General features: G+C 43.8%; 1 protein-coding gene across 2 annotated transcripts; it reads right to left on the reverse strand.

Annotated features, from left to right (window-relative positions):
- Nucleotides 1–754: 754 nt before the first annotated feature.
- LOC118363884 (importin subunit alpha-4-like) lies at nucleotides 755–15,740 on the reverse strand. 2 transcript variants are annotated; one of them, XM_052517701.1, is made up of 16 exons: nucleotides 15,445–15,740; nucleotides 13,094–13,138; nucleotides 11,434–11,523; nucleotides 11,281–11,310; nucleotides 11,035–11,183; nucleotides 8,968–9,053; nucleotides 8,556–8,642; nucleotides 8,302–8,471; nucleotides 7,480–7,524; nucleotides 7,251–7,382; nucleotides 4,158–4,286; nucleotides 3,826–3,930; nucleotides 3,635–3,706; nucleotides 3,324–3,486; nucleotides 3,081–3,175; nucleotides 755–2,778 (listed from the first exon to the last, which is right to left on the reverse strand). In XM_052517701.1, the coding sequence occupies exons 1-16, from the start codon at nucleotides 15,511–15,513 to the stop codon at nucleotides 2,680–2,682; spliced, it is 1,566 nt and encodes a 521-aa protein (XP_052373661.1). In that variant the 5' UTR covers nucleotides 15,514–15,740; the 3' UTR covers nucleotides 755–2,679. The 2 variants fall into 2 exon arrangements, with proteins under 2 accessions (XP_052373661.1, XP_052373660.1); XM_052517700.1 differs by having other exon boundaries at nucleotides 8,556–8,646; nucleotides 8,966–9,053; nucleotides 15,445–15,734.
- Between the last annotated feature and the right edge of the window lie 1,891 nt (nucleotides 15,741–17,631).

Below are 17,631 nucleotides of genomic sequence, written 5' to 3' on the forward strand. Positions count from 1 at the left end.
ATCAGGACCTCGGACAGCAGATTAGACAGCAATTGACAATAGTATAAATAAAGCATAGTATATTTGACTAGTCAAACTTTTTACATTGTTTGTATATCGTATTTTACAGTGGTGTAAAGTACTTAAGTAGTCTTGGGTATCTGCACTTCACTACATTCCTAAAGAAAATAAATGTACTTTTTACTCCATATATTTATCCTGACACGCAAAATTACCCATTACATTTTGAATGCTTAGCAGGACAGAAAATGGTCAATTTCCCACACTTATCAAGAGAACATCTCTAGTCACCCCTAATGCCTATGACCTGACCGACTCACTAAACAAATGCTTCATTTCTAAATTGTCTGAGTATTGGAGTGTGCCCCTGGCTATCCGTAAATTAAAAAAATAAAATGTGGTCTGGTTTGCTTAATATAAGGAATTTGAAATTATTCATACTTAAGTACATTTAAAACCTAGACTTTTACTCAAGTATTATTTTACTGGGTGACTTTCACGTCACTGGAGTTATTTTCTATTAAGGTATCTTTACTTTTACTCAAGTATGACAATTGGGTACTTCTTCCACCACTGGCATTATACATTTGTGCGACTGTCCTTGTCTATCAGTTTTGTAGACCCCAGGAAGAGTAGCTGCTGCTTCTGCAAAAACTAAATGGGGATCCAAATAAACAGTGTGCATTTGCCATGGTTCTCAGTTAACCTAGTGAAAAAACATAACTTACCAAAATTAAAAAACACAAAGGCAAAATGGATTTCAACTCATTTTCTTTAATATGCACAAGAGTTGAAAGGAACATTGTGAGCCACCTTAAAGAGATATGGATTCTAAAATGTATAAAAAGTAAGACAGAGGCCAAAATGCTATCTGTTGCTTTTTCGTCTTTAGTACATGTTTCGTTAGCAAGTAAAAATCTTGCCCAAAAGCATAAGCTTGTATCAGTTGCTGATACAAGACAAAAATTCCATTCTTTAAAGTGGCTCTCATTCTATGTCTCTAGAATCTAGATCAATGACTGTACACCAGCTAGACTTTGTTCATCGGTTGTGAATGGCTAGTCCAAAAAGGCGTGGGCCGCTCCCCTGAAATAATCCCCATTCCTTCTCAGTAGTTAGCAGCCAAAACATAACTACATTAGTCCAAATGTAATTAGTTTTTTTCCGGTCCCTTCACAAATAAATGCTGGAGGGAAATCAAGTTCACAAGAGAATTTTCAATCAAGTCATCGATCACGTTACACATTTAAAAACAAAACTTCCCTGTTAATCTTTTAACAGTAAAAACATTACAGCCTCGCAAAGTGAACCGATCGATGGATGACTGGCAAAATGCAGCTGCTTTGTACAGACCAAACTTCAGACAGTTGGGGAAATACTCTTAAATTGTAGAATTAGATGTAGCATATAGAACAACTGTATGGTCAATGGACCATTGCAATGCAACCATAGCTTTGACTTATTGAAGCAAACATTGCTTTCCACACACAGTAAGCAGAGGGAGGGGTGACTGAAGTGTGCATAAGACTGAATAGAAACTGCAGATGTGGAATCTACACAGATGAAATCAGTGTTACATTGCATTTCTCTGTCCCTCTAATGATATATCTTTCCAAAATATTTCCTCAAATTCTTGAGTCATTAAATTCAATGTCCGACGATATGTCTCCCCTGCAAGAGGAGATGTGTCTTTTGGAAACGCCCAGTTGAAGCCTGGTTTTTAAGGCTTATTCGTTGTTGAGGGGTTTCTCGTTTAGAGTATAGAACCTGGTAAGAGGGACTGATCCAAAACCCAGTTTAAAAGGTTCTGAGGAGAGGTGCGTTTGGTTCCAGCTCAACTCCATTCCCCTCCTCTCAACCCAAAAAACATTCCACCAGCAAGCCATCCATAGATCAATGCTACAAAGTCTTCCTTGTTATTAATTTCAGATTTTCCCTGTTGCATAATTTAATATATATTTTTTGTACTTTAAATCCATTGTATTTCATGATGATTTCACAACTAAAAGGAATAATATTATAGTGATAGGTGGTTGTTGAAATCTGTTCAGTCCACTTGGGAATATGTCGACTGCTCACTTCTCTACCCTCTGAGAAGGGTTTTGAGAGCATTCATTCTCAGGGTTCTGTTCCAAAAAAACTGTAGTTCAATGAGGACTGAATAATTAACAGCCCTTTGATGAGGTCATCAATTAGAATGTTTAACAAAGGACGGCCTAGATGCTGTCCGTACTCCTCAAGAGTCAATTAACTCGGAGGTTGAGTGTCTTCAGTCGCTGTGTCCAACGTGCTCTGATCCCAGACTCCAGAGAAGAGCACGCCTTTAAATGAGACCATTCCTCTTCTTTGCTGATATTACGATTGGTAGAACAAGATCATTGGTCCATGCACACAGATGACTTCAGTCTCTTCAGTGTGTATGTGTGTGTGTGAACGTGTCTGAGTAAGAGGATAACAGCAACTTTTTGGCAACTGCAGGAATGACGGACGAGGCGTTTTCTCTTTCTGGAACATTTATAAGCATCGCTGTGAGATGCTTGAAAAGAGATGGATAACAATGATCCTTCCTTCAGTGCTTGAACTGTTGTTGTTAGTGAGTCAGTGATTGATGTTGGGAAGGAGGTGACTGGAGGGTTCAGAGCAGCTAGAGAGTTAGACCTACTAGGTGGACGTTTGCCTTTAAAACTTGAACTCCTTTGCTTGCAGGTTGGTGGCGGGGTCAAAGTTGAAGGTTCCGCCCTGAGTGGCTTCGGGGATCAAGCTGGGATCCTCATCAATCTTAAAAGGAGGAAAATAAATGGATCAGGGTGAGGCCATAGGTGAACAAACACACAGGGTGGAGACTAGATTCACTGTCACTACAGAAAACATAAGTCAAATTTTCATTAGATTTGATATAGAATTATGTAACAAGGCCTATAGCCGATTCCTCCGTCTTACCCCATTGACAGAGGAAGTGGAGGAAAAAGGCCCTGCGTTTCTGTAGCACACATCCTACACCCAGCACAGCACTGTCAGGACAGCGCTGGGTTCTAACGGTGTGCAAACTATAGGGCTTCTGTCAGAGCAGAGGTACTCACATCGTCTCCTGAGAAGTACTGGTCGATGATCTCGAAGGCTAGTTTGTAGATGTCCTCGTTTTCATGCTGCTGAAGGTTCTCGATCTTCTCTAGACCTGATGGGCAGAGAGAAATTAGCATGAAAGTCTATCACAGTGAATCAATCTAGAATGTGTGTTTCACAGTAACAACACTACACTGTCATACAATGGCAACATGGTGAACTGACACACAAGCACTCCCCCCTCTAACCCACACACTGACCTCCACACTCCTCTATGATCTCAGCGATGGTGCTGGCCTCTTCCCCGGCCATGATGAGGACGTTCTTGAGGCCGTCTAGGACCACCTGAACCACTTGGGAGTCCTTCACAGACAGCAGGCTGCAGAACGGAGGAACCACATTCTGCTGCACCAGGTACTCCACCTATAGGGTCGGGTAGAACATAGCAGATCAGCCTATCAGGGCCTTGCTTTGCCTACAGACGGGTAAACTTAACCAGCCAATCAGGACCATACAAAACACAACGCTGTATGGATTGGGTATTGATGTAAACAGCCCTGGTAGAACATACCTGATCTTTTCTTCCACTTATTGTCAAGTTGCTGATTGCCCAGGCTGCCTCCTTCTGTGTGCCAAAGTCTCCCTGCAGACAAACACAGAGAGAGGTTGTCAGTGGTTAGGGTAGTGTTCCTTACAGATCTCCACAAGGACATAGGGGTTACATAATGCTTCGTATGGCTACGTAAGGGCTCAGCGACTCACCTTAGCCAGCTGGTGGATGATCATGGGCAGCAGGCCAGCGTCGATAACGGCCTGCACCTGCTGCTGGTTGCCTGCTGTGATGTTGGACAGGAACCACACGGCCTCCTAGTGGGCGGGAGGGATACACACACACACAGGAAGCCATTCAGCTGAGAGAAACCCACAGACACGCACACCATGGACCACATGAGTACGACTGAGACCGTTACACAGAGGTATAGATACTGTTGGAAATAAACGACACTGGGGTCCATCCCATTTCAACGCTACAGGACTTAATTACAGCAAAACAAACATATGCCACCAATAGCATCTAAAAGTGTGCCTGTTACCTTGTTGATCTTCTCCTTGGGGTGTGTGAGCAGGTTGGGGAAGTGCGAGAGGACGTCACAGTTGAGCACCACCTGCGTCTGCTCGTCTGTCCCCGTCACAATGTTCCCCACTGCCCTCAGAGCTGCAGTCTACAGGATATGACATCATAGGTGGTTAATGACGTCACAGGAAGCCACACATTCCATACAGTAAGTTCCAGGTATATTACCCTTCCCACAAGCCTAACCTCAACCATTAGAGGGAAAACTGGAAACTGACCTTAGATCAGAGTAGGGGTGACTTCATCCTACTTAGGGATGTGACGGTCATGAAATTGTCAGCCGGTGATCGTCAATCACACGGTAATTGACCGTTATTTAACATAAACACGTTTAGCATCTCCTGGCTTCCACACAGCCTACAAGTCACCGATGCAGACCTTTGGAACATCTAATAAATCCATGTAATATAGCCTACACCCTCACAATAAATCCATGTAATATAGCCTACACCCTCACAATAAATCCATGTAATATAGCCGACACCCTCACAATAAATCCATGTAATATAGCCGACACCCTCACAATAAATCCATGTAATATAGCCGACACCCTCACAATAAATCCATGTAATATAGCCTACACCCTCACAATAAATCCATGTAATATAGCCGACACCCTCACAATAAATCCATGTAATATAGCCTACACCCTCACAATAAATCCATGTAATATAGCCTACACCCTCACAATAAATCCATGTAATATAGCCTACACCCTCACAATAAATCCATGTAATATAGCCGACACCCTCACAATAAATCCATGTAATATAGCCGACACCCTCACAATAAATCCATGTAATATAGCCGACACCCTCACAATAAATCCATGTAATATAGCCGACACCCTCACAATAAATCCATGTAATATAGCCTACACCCTCACAATAAATCCATGTAATATAGCCGACACCCTCACAATAAATCCATGTAATATAGCCTACACCCTCACAATAAATCCATGTAATATAGCCTACACCCTCACAATAAATCCATGTAATATAGCCTACACCCTCACAATAAATCCATGTAATATAGCCTACACCCTCACAATAAATCCATGTAATATAGCCGACACCCTCACAATAAATCCATGTAATATAGCCGACACCCTCACAATAAATCCATGTAATATAGCCGACACCCTCACAATAAATCCATGTAATATAGCCTACACCCTCACAATAAATCCATGTAATATAGCCGACACCCTCACAATAAATCCATGTAATATAGCCGACACCCTCACAATAAATCCATGTAATATAGCCTACACCCTCACAATAAATCCATGTAATATAGCCTACACCCTCACAATAAATCCATGTAATATAGCCTACACCCTCACAATAAATCCATGTAATATAGCCGACACCCTCACAATAAATAAAAAAACAGGTACTCCTATATGTTTAATTTAGTTATGTATGCAACTTTAGTTGAAACACCAACGTTGGGAGATAGAATGCATTAAAAATGAAAACATAAGGCCGCATGATGCGACTGATGATGATTTGAATAAAGTCTCATGAATGGCATGTTTCTGGTGCAGGCTGCACATTGACAAGCACTTGATAATATTCTCAACGGGCCTCGAATCTCCCAGTGGCATCACCTTGTGTGGCCTTAATCCCCTAAAAAAAAATATGCCTGTCACGTGATCAGGTCCTTCTCAGAGGCATCTCAGCTAAGAAGTAGGCTACAAGTGAAGACCGACACATCGTGACGCAACTGTGCGCTTCGGTTTTATGTTTGAACTGTCCACATTTAGCCTACTTTTCATCAGCCAACCAGATGAGTAGGTCCAACGAACAGCAAAAGCACTAGCCTATGTCAATCTACTATCCCCCATAGTACAAACATTTACCTATTCTGTTGGTCCGCTTGTCCTGTGAAATAAATAATTATTCTAAACATACTCTGGGCCTGTTGTGGAATGCAATAAAGCCCAAATTAATACAACCACTCGCATCAATTTTTTTTTTTTAAAGCAATGAGGTTGATGCAACAGATCAGAGCATTTATCTTAAAATGTTGATAAACTATTAGGCTATTTCATCACATAAGTGCAGCAATGCGCACACGGCAATAAGCATCAACGTCCCAAAATTCTATCAATTAGCAGGAAAACACTGTTCTCAAAGTGAACGTAAATGCGATTCTGCGTGTAATGCTTTAATATTAAAAAAGGTGCATTTCTATGGTGAAAATGTAATTCCTCAAACTTGAAACTCAAGCGCCACCTATGTATGCCAGTTAGGAACTACACCAGTTGTAAAGTGGATTCATGTGCTTCATTTTAAGAAGTTATATATGGCCACTTTAGTTGTGATACAAACCTTATCAAAACATATAGGCCTGTGGGCTAGGCTACATGAGGTGATTGGAAAAAGTTGGGCAAAAAAAGCATGCAGCATTTGTCTTACTGGGCACACTGGGCATCATTCACAAGTGATAATACATCACACAAACGATAGGCTAACATTGTCACCCATCAGACTATTCTTGATTTAATGCTGTCTCGGAACAGGTGTAGGGAGGGAAAAAAATATGCGATCTATGCACTTATATAGTGAATGGAGGACGCTGTGGTTTATTTTCATGCCAGCCAGGTAGGCTATACTCCTGTTGTAAAGAGAAGCAATGTGCTTAAAATTAGGAAAGTTGAGAAATAAATATAGTAGGCCTAGCCAATAGAAAGCTGATGGGATCCTCCTCCATCACTCTGTTTTCTCACGCAATTGCATAGCCTATTAAAATGTTGCGCAACATGAGCTCTCATGAAGTGTTCGATTAGATTTTCAAATACATTTGCATTAATGTCAGAGTGATTAGAGGGACAATGGAGTGCTGAGTACCAGGCAGTTAGCAAGTTTGGTAGGCTACTGAAGAACAGCAGCAGCATCAGAGCTATAGAAGCCTAGTTACCCTGACTAAACGGTCACGTGGCATTTGACTGCGGACATGACTAATGACCATTGATGTGGCGGTAATACGGTCACCGTAACAGCCCTAATCCTACTTCCAATCAGGGGAAAGGAAGCAGACATACCTGAACTTTGACCTCTTGGTGGCTGAGCAGGGGGACGAGGAAGGGGACAACCCCCGAGTCGATGACCATCTGGATCTGTTCGTTCCCTCCATCTGTGAGATAGGACAAGGCCCACACTGTATCCACTAGGATCTGACCACAGAGAGAGGACAGAGTTAGAACCAGGGAATTTCCATAGGGAATGGCAAAGCAACTAGCTTTGCTGTTGTGATAGTAGGGTGATACTTACATTTATATCAGTGTGGTATATCAATACACAGAGAGCAGGTAGAATCTGGAAGAGGTAGAGAGGAGAGTCAGGCATAATGATTGGAGGCGTACAATGAAGCGACTATAGATCAACAGACAGGACCCAGGGTGTTTTCTGTTTCAGCAGGCAGACACTGCAGACCTCCAGGACCAGGCTAGATGGTTGGGAACAGGGAAGCAGAATGCTAGGCAGCACCCAAAGTCCCAGACCACTTTCCCTAATCAAATCCCCCATCGTCTGATTGTCCTCAGAGCCAAACACATGGAACACAGCCAGAGCTGTTGGGCAAAGGGTTCAGCTAATATTGAAGACACAAACGTCTATGTGAAGATCATAATTCAGTCAGATTGGCCTCCAAGTCGTGCAGCAGTCTAAGGCACAGCATCGCAGTGCTTGAAGTGTCACTACAGACCTGTGTTCGATTCCAGGCTGTGTCACAACCGGCCGTGACCAGGAGTCCCTGCCTTACAAATGGCCCAGTGTCGTCTGGGTTAGGGGAGGGTTTGGCCGGGAGGGGGGCTTTACTTGGATCATCGCGCTATGGTGACTCGTGGCGGCCCGGGTGCCTGCAGGCTGACTTCGGTCGTCAGTTGAACAGTGTTTCCTCCAACACATTGGTGCAGCTGGCTTCCTGGTTAAGCGAGCAGGTGTTAAGAAGCGCTGTTTGGCGGGTCATGTTTCAGACGCATGACTCGCCCTTCTCTCCCGAGCCCGTTGCAGCGATGAGACAAGATGGATATCAACGACATCCAGATCGATTGAATGACTGTGCTGGGTCTCACACACCTCTGTCTGTCTTACCTCCTGTACGGTCTCCATGGGGGGCGGTGGGTCCTTGTTGCGGCAGAGGTTGACGATGACCCAGGTGACGTTGCGGAGGAAGGTGATGGGGATGGAGGGGTTAATAAATGACAGCAGAGGCTTGACCACGCCCAGGGAGATTACGTAATCCCTGCACTGCGGTCCATCGCCTGCACGGGAAGAACACAGGTGTGTCATTGACTGGCATCGGCCAGTGTGTGTGTGTGTATGCATGTGTGCGAGCCATCACTCACCGATGATGTTGCCTAGCGCCCACACTGCCTGTTCACATACGTTCTGGTGAGGAGATTGTAGCAGCCGCAGAAATAGAGGCACAGCATCTGGACATGTAGAGAGAAAGGCAGACCCATATGTTAGACAACGTTGTAGACAACAGACAGAGACAGAGACATCAGTTAGACAGAGGTAGAGAGATCCATCAGTTAGAGACAGAGGTAGAGAAAGAGACATAAGTTAGACAGAGGTAGAGTGAGGGTCTGGCAGACAAGAGACAGAGAGATGGGGAAGACAGTTGAGAGCAGGTGTTTCTATACCAGGAACCAGATGGATAGGTTGGCTCATATAGACCGGTCCATTATGTATGCCTGATGGGTCAGTTTGAAACTGGGAAGAACTAGAAACACGGAAGAACTAGAAACTACTTACTAGATTTGACCACAGCTTGAGTCTGTTGTGACGTCCCTGATGCTATGTTGGTCAACGCCCAGGCAGCCTCAAACTGGAGAGAGGGACTGGGGAAGAGGAGAGAGTAAATGAGGCTGGCTATATGAAGAGACAAACAGAAGCTGTCCCCAGACAACAAAACACGACCAATAAGCCCATCAACAGCACATGGCTACTGATCAACAATCCATATCAACCTGCATCACCACTAACCCCCACCTCGGTCTAATGTGGTCTTCTGTAGCTCCTATATACCTTGTTTTTTAAAGAAAAGCAACATTTTTGTCCATTAAAATAAAATAGATCAAATTGATCTGAAATACAGTGTAGACATTAATGTTGTAAATTACTATTGTAGCTGGAGAAGGATCATTTTAATGGAATGTCTACATAGGTGTACAGAGGCCCATTATCAGCAACCATCACTCTTGTGTTCCAATGGCACGTTGTGTTAGCGCAAACTGCCTCTAACCAGAATAGAAAGGAGTAGGAGGCCCCAGTGCACCACTGAGCAAGAGGACAAGTCCATTGGAGTGTCTAGTTTGAGAAAGAGATGCCTCACAAGTCCTCAACTGGCAGATTCTTTAAATAGTACCTGCAAAACAATAGTCTCAACACCAACCCTGAGGAGGCGACTCCAGGGATGCTAGCCTTCTAGGCAGAGTTCCTCTGTTCAGTGTCGGTGTTCTTTTGCCCAACTTAATCTTCTACTTTTTATTGGCCAGTCTGAGATATGGCTTTTTCTTTGCAATTCTGCCTAGAAGGCCAGTATCCCGGAGTCACCTCTTCACTGTTGACATTGAAACTGGTGTTTTGCAGGTACTATTTAATGAAGCTGCCAGTTGAGGGACTTGTGAGGCGTCCGTTTCTCAAACTAGACACTAATGCACTTGTCCTCTTGCTCAGTTGTGCACCGAGGTCTCCCACTCCTCTTTCTATTCTGGTTAGTGCCACTTTGTACTGTTCTGTGAAGTGAGTAGAACACAGTGTTGTACGAGATATTCAGTTTCTTGGCAATTTCTCACATGGAATAGCCTTTATTTCTCAGAACAAGAATAGACTGATGAGTTTCAGAAGAAAGTCATTTGTTTCTGGCCATTTTGAGCCTGTAATCAAACCCACAAATTCTGATGCTCCAGATACTCAACTAGTCTAAAGAAGGCCAGTTCCATTGCTTCTTTAATCAGAACAACAGTTTTCAGCTGTGCTAACATAATTGCAAAAGGGTTTTTGAATGATCAATTAGCCTTTTAAAAAATGATAAGCCAAGTTTAGCTAACACAACGTGCCATTGGAAGACAGGAGTGATGATTGCTGATAATGGGCCTCTGTACACCCGTGTAGATATTCCATTAAAAATAAGCCGTTTCCAGCTACAATAGTCATTTACAACACTAACAATGTCCACACTGCATTTCTGATCAATTTGATGTTATTTTAAGGGACAAAAAAAACGTGATCTCTTTCAAAACAAGGACATTTCTAAGTGACCTCAAACTTCTGAACGGTAGTGTATGTGGGTGTATATCTATCCATCTCCTCACGCTCCTGCCTCCATCACCCAACCTCCCCCACCCTCCTGTTTCCACAAAACACAAACACCCCCCTCCAGGGGAGTCCCCCCTCATCTCTCCCCATTGCCACCACTGAAGAGAGAGCTGTCAGCTGTGGGGCAGTGCTAGTGCATCAGAGCAGAACACACACTTTCTCTCCTATCCGTCTGTGTGTCTACAGCCTGCTACAGTGTTCACATCAGCCCAGTCATGCGGAGGAGAGGGAGGGCACACCAGTATCCCCAGAGCATGACAGAGAATGTAGAGAGAGACAATGGAGAGAGAGCAGTCTGACACATACGGGGCTAGTCTACCCACTCATTCACGCTCCGGTTTTCAGCCTCCTCTCCTTTTGCCATTCTCCGACTTTTGAAAGGGGGCATCACACAGAATTACCACAGGGGCAATTTACCACCATCTTTCCATTACTCTTCCAGGGCAAAGGTGCCCCATGACCCATACAGTCTCTTCCTCCCCCCCATAAAGCAAGACTTACTTGTCGTCCCTCTCCAGGCATTTGACCAGGATGGGCAGGATTCCGGACTTAATCAAGTCGTCGATGGGGGGGTTTCTGTCACTGGACAGGAGTTTTCTGGCTGCCTGCACGGCACTGAGCTGGATGAGTCCGTTGTCACTGACAGCATTCTGACAGGAAGGAGAGCGAGAACACGAGGTTAGCGCCAACAGCTCAAGGTGTATGTACGGGATGGGTCTCCACAACACTAACAGAATGCAGGCTTACCTGTAAGATGGCTTCCAGTGTTACATTTTGCTGCAAAACAAAAAACTAGAGTTGTGAGATTTGCTGTAGCTACGCGTTTACATGTTGCATGGTTAGAGCTAGGAAACATATTCCTTGAAGCCATAGTGTGAGAGACAATGAGGACTGACTCACCCCTTTGAAGTCAGAGTCTATGTCTGAGTCTTCCAGGCTCTCCTCCTGTGGAACGTTCCTCTTCTTCAGAAGGTGCTCATCTCGTTTGTTCTGTGGGGGGGGGGTATATATATATATATATATTTTTTTTAAGTGTTGAATCTTAGAAGAAATATAGGAGTGAATGCTATTAGAAACATTCACCCACACAGCGAGGGAATAGATTCCCTGCTTGACTCCTACAGGCTAAGACTGCTCCCATAACCTCCCAGTGATGTTAGTGGCAGATAGCACGAGGGAGGAATGCATCCATCTCTGCACAGACGGTTCTCTTCTGCAGCACACAAACTGCTATGTGAGAGAACTGCTGTGTCACTCATCCTACATTAGTGGTTTGCTCTTCTGTAAGGGTAGGACCTGGCTTTTTAGCAGAAAAAAACCTAAAAGTTCTCTCACCTGTCGTCAAATCATACAGGCCTACTAGATATGTTTCTACAAAACTGCTGGTCAGCCCAGACTTCCCGAAACACTGCTGCAAGCCGCATTCAGAGGACACGTTGGGGCCTTAGTGCAAAGACCAAGGGCTCAGAGTAGAGCTGGGCGATATGGACAAAAATCCATACCGTGCCTAAATTGTCTGAATTGATGCAATAATGATAGGTTTGGAACATTGATGTACACCACAGTCTAAAATGATCCTTTAAACTACTAGTATGATGCTTGTACATTTTCTCAAATCACCCCATTTTAGCAAATGTATTTGATTTCAAACTTCTCCTTTCTCTAATATAGGCTTCTTATCGCAATGAACGATATCAGCTAAATGCCTTCAATAAGTGACCGGTATGGTCAGTGTCAATCATTTTCATTGTATCATCTCAGCTCTAGCTCAGAGTCATATTCCAATGGAATGAAGTCCCCCCCCCCAGATGCTGATCTAAGTTCAGTTTGGCACCATCCCCTCTAAAAGTCATGGTTCTACCCAGAGCAGCTGCTATAGAGTCCTATGTCCAAGACAACCCTGTGTGTCTGATGAACCTACTTAATGGCCCCTGGCCAGAGCTCTGTGCTTCTGCAGGCCAGGAGAGGGAAACCCTCCCCAAGGCTGAGGGGTAAGACCAGTCTGGCCTCTCTGACAGGGTGGGAGAGCGAGAGAGGGATGACCTAAATACAGCCAAGGCATCCTGACTCTTCAACAACAACCTGAGCATAAGAAGGGGGGTAGTTTCCACACACACACACCTACTTATAAACAAAAGGACTCAGCAGACAGAGCAGCCCATAAGGGGCAGGGGTGGACCAGGCTGCTCGGTCTCGGCCAATTTGATAAACAGAAACTGCAACGTTTCCCATCACAATAAAGATGAATTAATTCTAGAACCCTGCTTCCACCTAACATCCACATCCCAGAGAGACTTAACAGGCTGGAAAAAGGGCCTGCATGTATCAATTAAAATGACAGTGCCTGTCTGTTGTGCCACACATAGCGAAATAAGAGGTACATGACAGACACTGCAGGACTGGAATGGCATCTGTGGAGTGGGCCAGGACACAAACCAGAGGATAGTGTAGAGATTTAGCCTTTCTAATTTCAGTGTGGGGAGGAGCAGAAGTAGGCTAATGGGTTAGTTCATTGGATGCGACTGAACTATAAACAGTCAATTGAGATGCTGAGGCTTACCTTTCTCAGCTCCACTGTCACTTCATTGCGATGTCTTCGCATAGTCTGTAAGAGAGAGGAGAACATTCAGAGATGAGCCTAACTACTAGAGCATTAAAAAGACAGCCCATACACTCAAACAAACCACATGCAATGTTAGTCAATTGGAACTGGCTCCATTTTGTTTACAGACTGGGCTTTAGATTACAAGTGTACTGCTGCATGTTGGCAACAGGCGGCAGAGGATCATGTTAACTTGATTGCCAGTCGGGGCATCTTGGTTCATATTACTAACGCTGTGTAACCTCCCTCATGCAAGCAATGATTCTGTTTACATTTATCCACCAACTCAAAGGTGTGACCCGCTGATGCTGGCAAAACCCTGAAACACTCCATCTATTGAAGACGGAACACAATGTTTTGTCAACACTGCCTTTTGTGGGAACTGTGTTTAGGGAGGATAGTGAATCAGCCATGAGAGAACGCCTGAGAGTGGCTCAGCTGGCCAGCTAGGAGGAGGAAGTCAGAGACCTCTGATACTCAAAAACGATCGATCAAATCTATGGAATTCCAGGCATTTCTCTAGGACACTCATTCCATGCTGTGACAAGAGGGCGACACTTCCTGAGAGAGGGAAGACTGCCTCAGCTCCTGGAGAACACACCAGAGGTCTTCAACATTTCTTTACATTTGAATACTACTTATTCTGCATAGCCAATGTTGATTGTGGAGTATCCTGTTATATGTTGGGATTATTATTGTATTGTAACAACGTCATACACGGCAGTCACTGTAGCCCTCTGTGGTGGTGTAGGTCAGAACTTGTGAAAGGGATACATTTTCTGTAACCTACAGCTTTTAACATTCCTTGAAGTCTAAACACAGCCTAAATCTCACTGAAGATGCTGTGTCTGTCCTCTGATGCAGTAGAATTCCACACCATAGGAGCAGGGTGAGTGTGTTGCCCTGGGGCACTTCTATAGATCTGATAGGTTACTGCGCCTAAAGGATAGGGGCTGTATCTGGACAAGGCCTTTCGTCTCTGACAACAAGTGATCCATCTCGTATTCTTGGCTGAGTTGCTGCAAGCTTGTCAGCGGGGCTGGTGGGTCGTCAGACATGTGCAAGTCACACTGGCACTTGGCCCCAAAACAACCATGCCGCACTTCTGTTTCCTCTCTGCTCAATATAGCACATACCAGATGGACAGTAATCCATCATGCCCTCCATCCGAGATTAATGTGTTTCTAATACATAAGAATATGGGATAGTCAACATGTTATGTCGTCCCAAAAGTGGAATATTTATGTTAAGGATGTGTGATCTATACAGATCCAAGGGAAATGGCATGTCCCTTTGAATTAAATGTGTCCCTAATCATCGAGTACTGGGTTTTAATTTTACCTTTATTTAAGTAGGAAAGTCGGTTAAGAACCAATTCTTATTTACAGAGACTGCCTACCCGGGCCAAACCCGGACGACGCTGGGCCAATCGTGCACCGCCCTATGACACTCCAAATACGGCAGGTTGTGAGACAGCCTGGATTCGAAGCAGGGTCTGTCGTGGCGCCTCTAGCACTGAGATACAGTCGGGATGTTTATTGAATCAGCATGGTGACAGTAGCATCATTAGCTTTAGTTCCAGATGTGCTATGGTGTTTATGGTGCAACTGCTCTAACTCACTGTTTGTTGAACACCCACCCTGCGGTCACTGGTATATTGAATTGCAAGCTGTGAGTTAGTTAGCTGGGTATATTATTATAAACTGATTAATAACGCCGAATCTCAACTGTTGCAGCCGTAGAAGTTGAGTTGTGCTAGTTGTTTTGTAACAGTTAATGTGCATCATCCGCCCATTTTGACACATACAACTAGCTATAATTAGCTGGTTTGGTTAGCTGGTAAGCGTATCTAGCTCAGTTAAGTTACAGTGACTGACTTGCCAACTCGAAATATCAAATGTCATGCCCATGACCGACATAAAGATAGTTTGTTGTCTGGTGCCGTTTACCAATTATAACTATTACTTTAATTTAGTTTAGTTGATGCCAAGAGTAAATTTAAAAAAATATGTCTATCACAACCTAGCTAGCTGCTAGTAAGCACAGAGTTAGCAACTTTCCTGGCTAGCTAGCAGGCCTTGCGAAAGCCGCGCCCGCTCCGCAAGATAAACTTTAGCTAGTTAGTGAATGTGGATGATATATCATAATCGGCGACACATTATAGAAAAATAAAACTTCAACAATGACTGACAATGAATACTGCAGCAACCAAACCGAATTGAGAGCTAGGTAACCCCGAGTGTTCGCAAGCACTCGTTGCTAACGGCTAGTTAGCCAGCCAGCTAACGTTAGCCTAGCTAGATTCTCACCTCGACATCGCGCCCCTTGTTTTTGAAGCTCTTAATTCGGTGGTTATCCAAGTCGGCGTTTTCTGCCATGGCTGTCTGTGTTCGGGATGTTTAACTAGTCCTGCACTTGAAGCTCCGGAGGGAAAAGAGAAAACGTACTGCTGTTTTGCCGAAGGGTGGCTGGCCAGACGTGATACACCGCGATGGGATAATCTCGTCAGGGAGGAGCCACGGAATCCTGTCAATTGGGGGAGGAGGACCTATGGCTGGCTAGTATGTGTGCATCCCCTGGTATAACCGACTTCCTTGCAACATAGTTGCGCAATATAACTAGTTGATACCTTTAAATTGCTGCAATATATCCAGATGTTTTTTAATCTCCAATGAAGATACTGTACATTATTACCAAACGATTTGCTAATCAACTATGGCTGGCTACTTTACACTGATTGCTTGCTGTTATTGACAGATAGGTTGGATTTGAGCCCAAAGGGGGGAAGGACTTCATTATGAAGAATCACTGAAGATCAATGCTTCACAAATTAAACAAAAAATGAATTGACTTTACTGTTAATCCACACAAATGTAGCTACACTAATATGTGAACAAAAAACAATCAAATCACTACTACATATTGTTGTTTAGCATTGCTTTAATTTATTACCTACAACTAAATAAACATTATCATATTGAACTTGGGGAGAATACAGAAACATATTCTCACATATTACCCCTCCTGTTTTTTCAGATTAAGTGCCACTCACTGTCATTTACTGAACTAAACAGACAGGAATGTAGTCTGAATAAAACAGACACAAAGCTAAAACATAAAAAAACAATGCAACAAAAAAATGAATAATGCTAATCCCATGTTGAATGAATGTAGATGTAACTTTAGACCCATGTCTACTGTCTGGAGCCAAACCATCCACCTGGGGGGCCAACCTCACTGTACTCCATTTAGTAACTTTAGTACCACCTGAGGTTGCCGAGGGGAGGACAGCTCATAATTATGGTTGTAACGGAATGAATTGAATGGAATCAAACACATGGTAACCATGTATTTTATACTATTCCGCTCCAGCCATTACCACGAGCCCGTCCTCCCCAATTAAGGTGCCTCCAACTCCTGTGTTTTATTACTCAATTTACTCCATTGGGGCTGAATGATCAATCTCAATTTGTGGCTCATATTAGCCCCTAGTGGTAACATTCTGTACTGTCACCAGCCTCTCCAACTGAAGTTATGTGACTGCACTCACCTAGCATGAGATTTGTTTTGTTTACGGTTGGTGTTGCCAGGATATGTTCACTGAATACCACTCCTCTCCTTAGACCCATTCTTGTCTGCAATGATTTAAACTGTCAGTCATCTAAACATGGGTGCCCAGGACCTAATATCATTCAATAATGGAGATCAAAAATTCACCACTACTCTGTCAACTCTCAGAAGACACCAAGACTCAAGAATAGCTAGGATCCTGGATGGCAAAGATACAGATTTTAAAGTTATCAGTGGACAAGTTTTTGTAGATAGAGATGGGACTTTCTTTAAATACATCCTGGATTATATGAGGACAGGTCAAATGACCTTGCCAGCAGAATTCTCTGACTACAATGGCTTGGCTCAAGAAGCACAGTTCTATGGTTTGTATCCATTGGCACTTTGGGTTGAGAGGAACATCCATCGATCCAGAGTTGAGGTTCTAGAATTGCGCTTCTCTGTCCAGGACACACGGATTCTTCCAAATATTCTGCTCCAACAACAAATCTCTGGAGGCTTTGGCGAGAAGGATATCCATTTTCTTGGAACATCCAAATCTGAATGGGAATTTCCCACACCTGCCTCAGAACTCCAGCACACCTCATCCTGTACCGGTCCAGAGAGCCTCTCACCACGACATGGTGTTCCACTGTGGGACTGACCAACTAGCCAGGGATGACTTCTCTGCCAGGTGTGGGGAAGTTACAGTATTATACCCATCTCAGTGTCTCCCATTGGCCAATTCCTACTGTATGATGAGTTTATTAGTCACATGCACAGAGTTGCAGATGTAATTGCAGGGTACAGTGAAATTTTTAAGCTCCGAGCTCCGACAGTGCAGGTCAAAAAGAGAAGTGAATGAAACAATACAAATAATAATTAAAACATACACATATTTACAACTGTAACACTAATACATGTCCATTGGGGGGTGGGGGCAGGGC

The sequence above is a fragment of the Oncorhynchus keta genome, unplaced genomic scaffold (genome assembly GCF_023373465.1).
Source record: "Oncorhynchus keta strain PuntledgeMale-10-30-2019 unplaced genomic scaffold, Oket_V2 Un_scaffold_938_pilon_pilon, whole genome shotgun sequence".
Lineage (NCBI taxonomy): Eukaryota > Metazoa > Chordata > Actinopteri > Salmoniformes > Salmonidae > Oncorhynchus > Oncorhynchus keta.

What these genes read in the sequence shown, in the direction of transcription:
- LOC118363884 (XM_052517700.1), bottom strand. Translation starts at nt 15,513, where the DNA reads ATGGCAGAAAACGCCGACTTGGATAACCACCGAATTAAGAGCTTCAAA. An exon ending in TGCCTGGAGAGGGACGACAA is followed by an intron (nt 9,054 to 11,034) that starts GTAAGTCTTGCT and finishes CCTCTTCCCCAG; the next exon opens with TCCCTCTCTCCAGTTTGAGG. An exon ending in TATACCACACTGATATAAAT is followed by an intron (nt 7,383 to 7,479) that starts GTAAGTATCACC and finishes CTCTGTGGTCAG; the next exon opens with ATCCTAGTGGATACAGTGTG.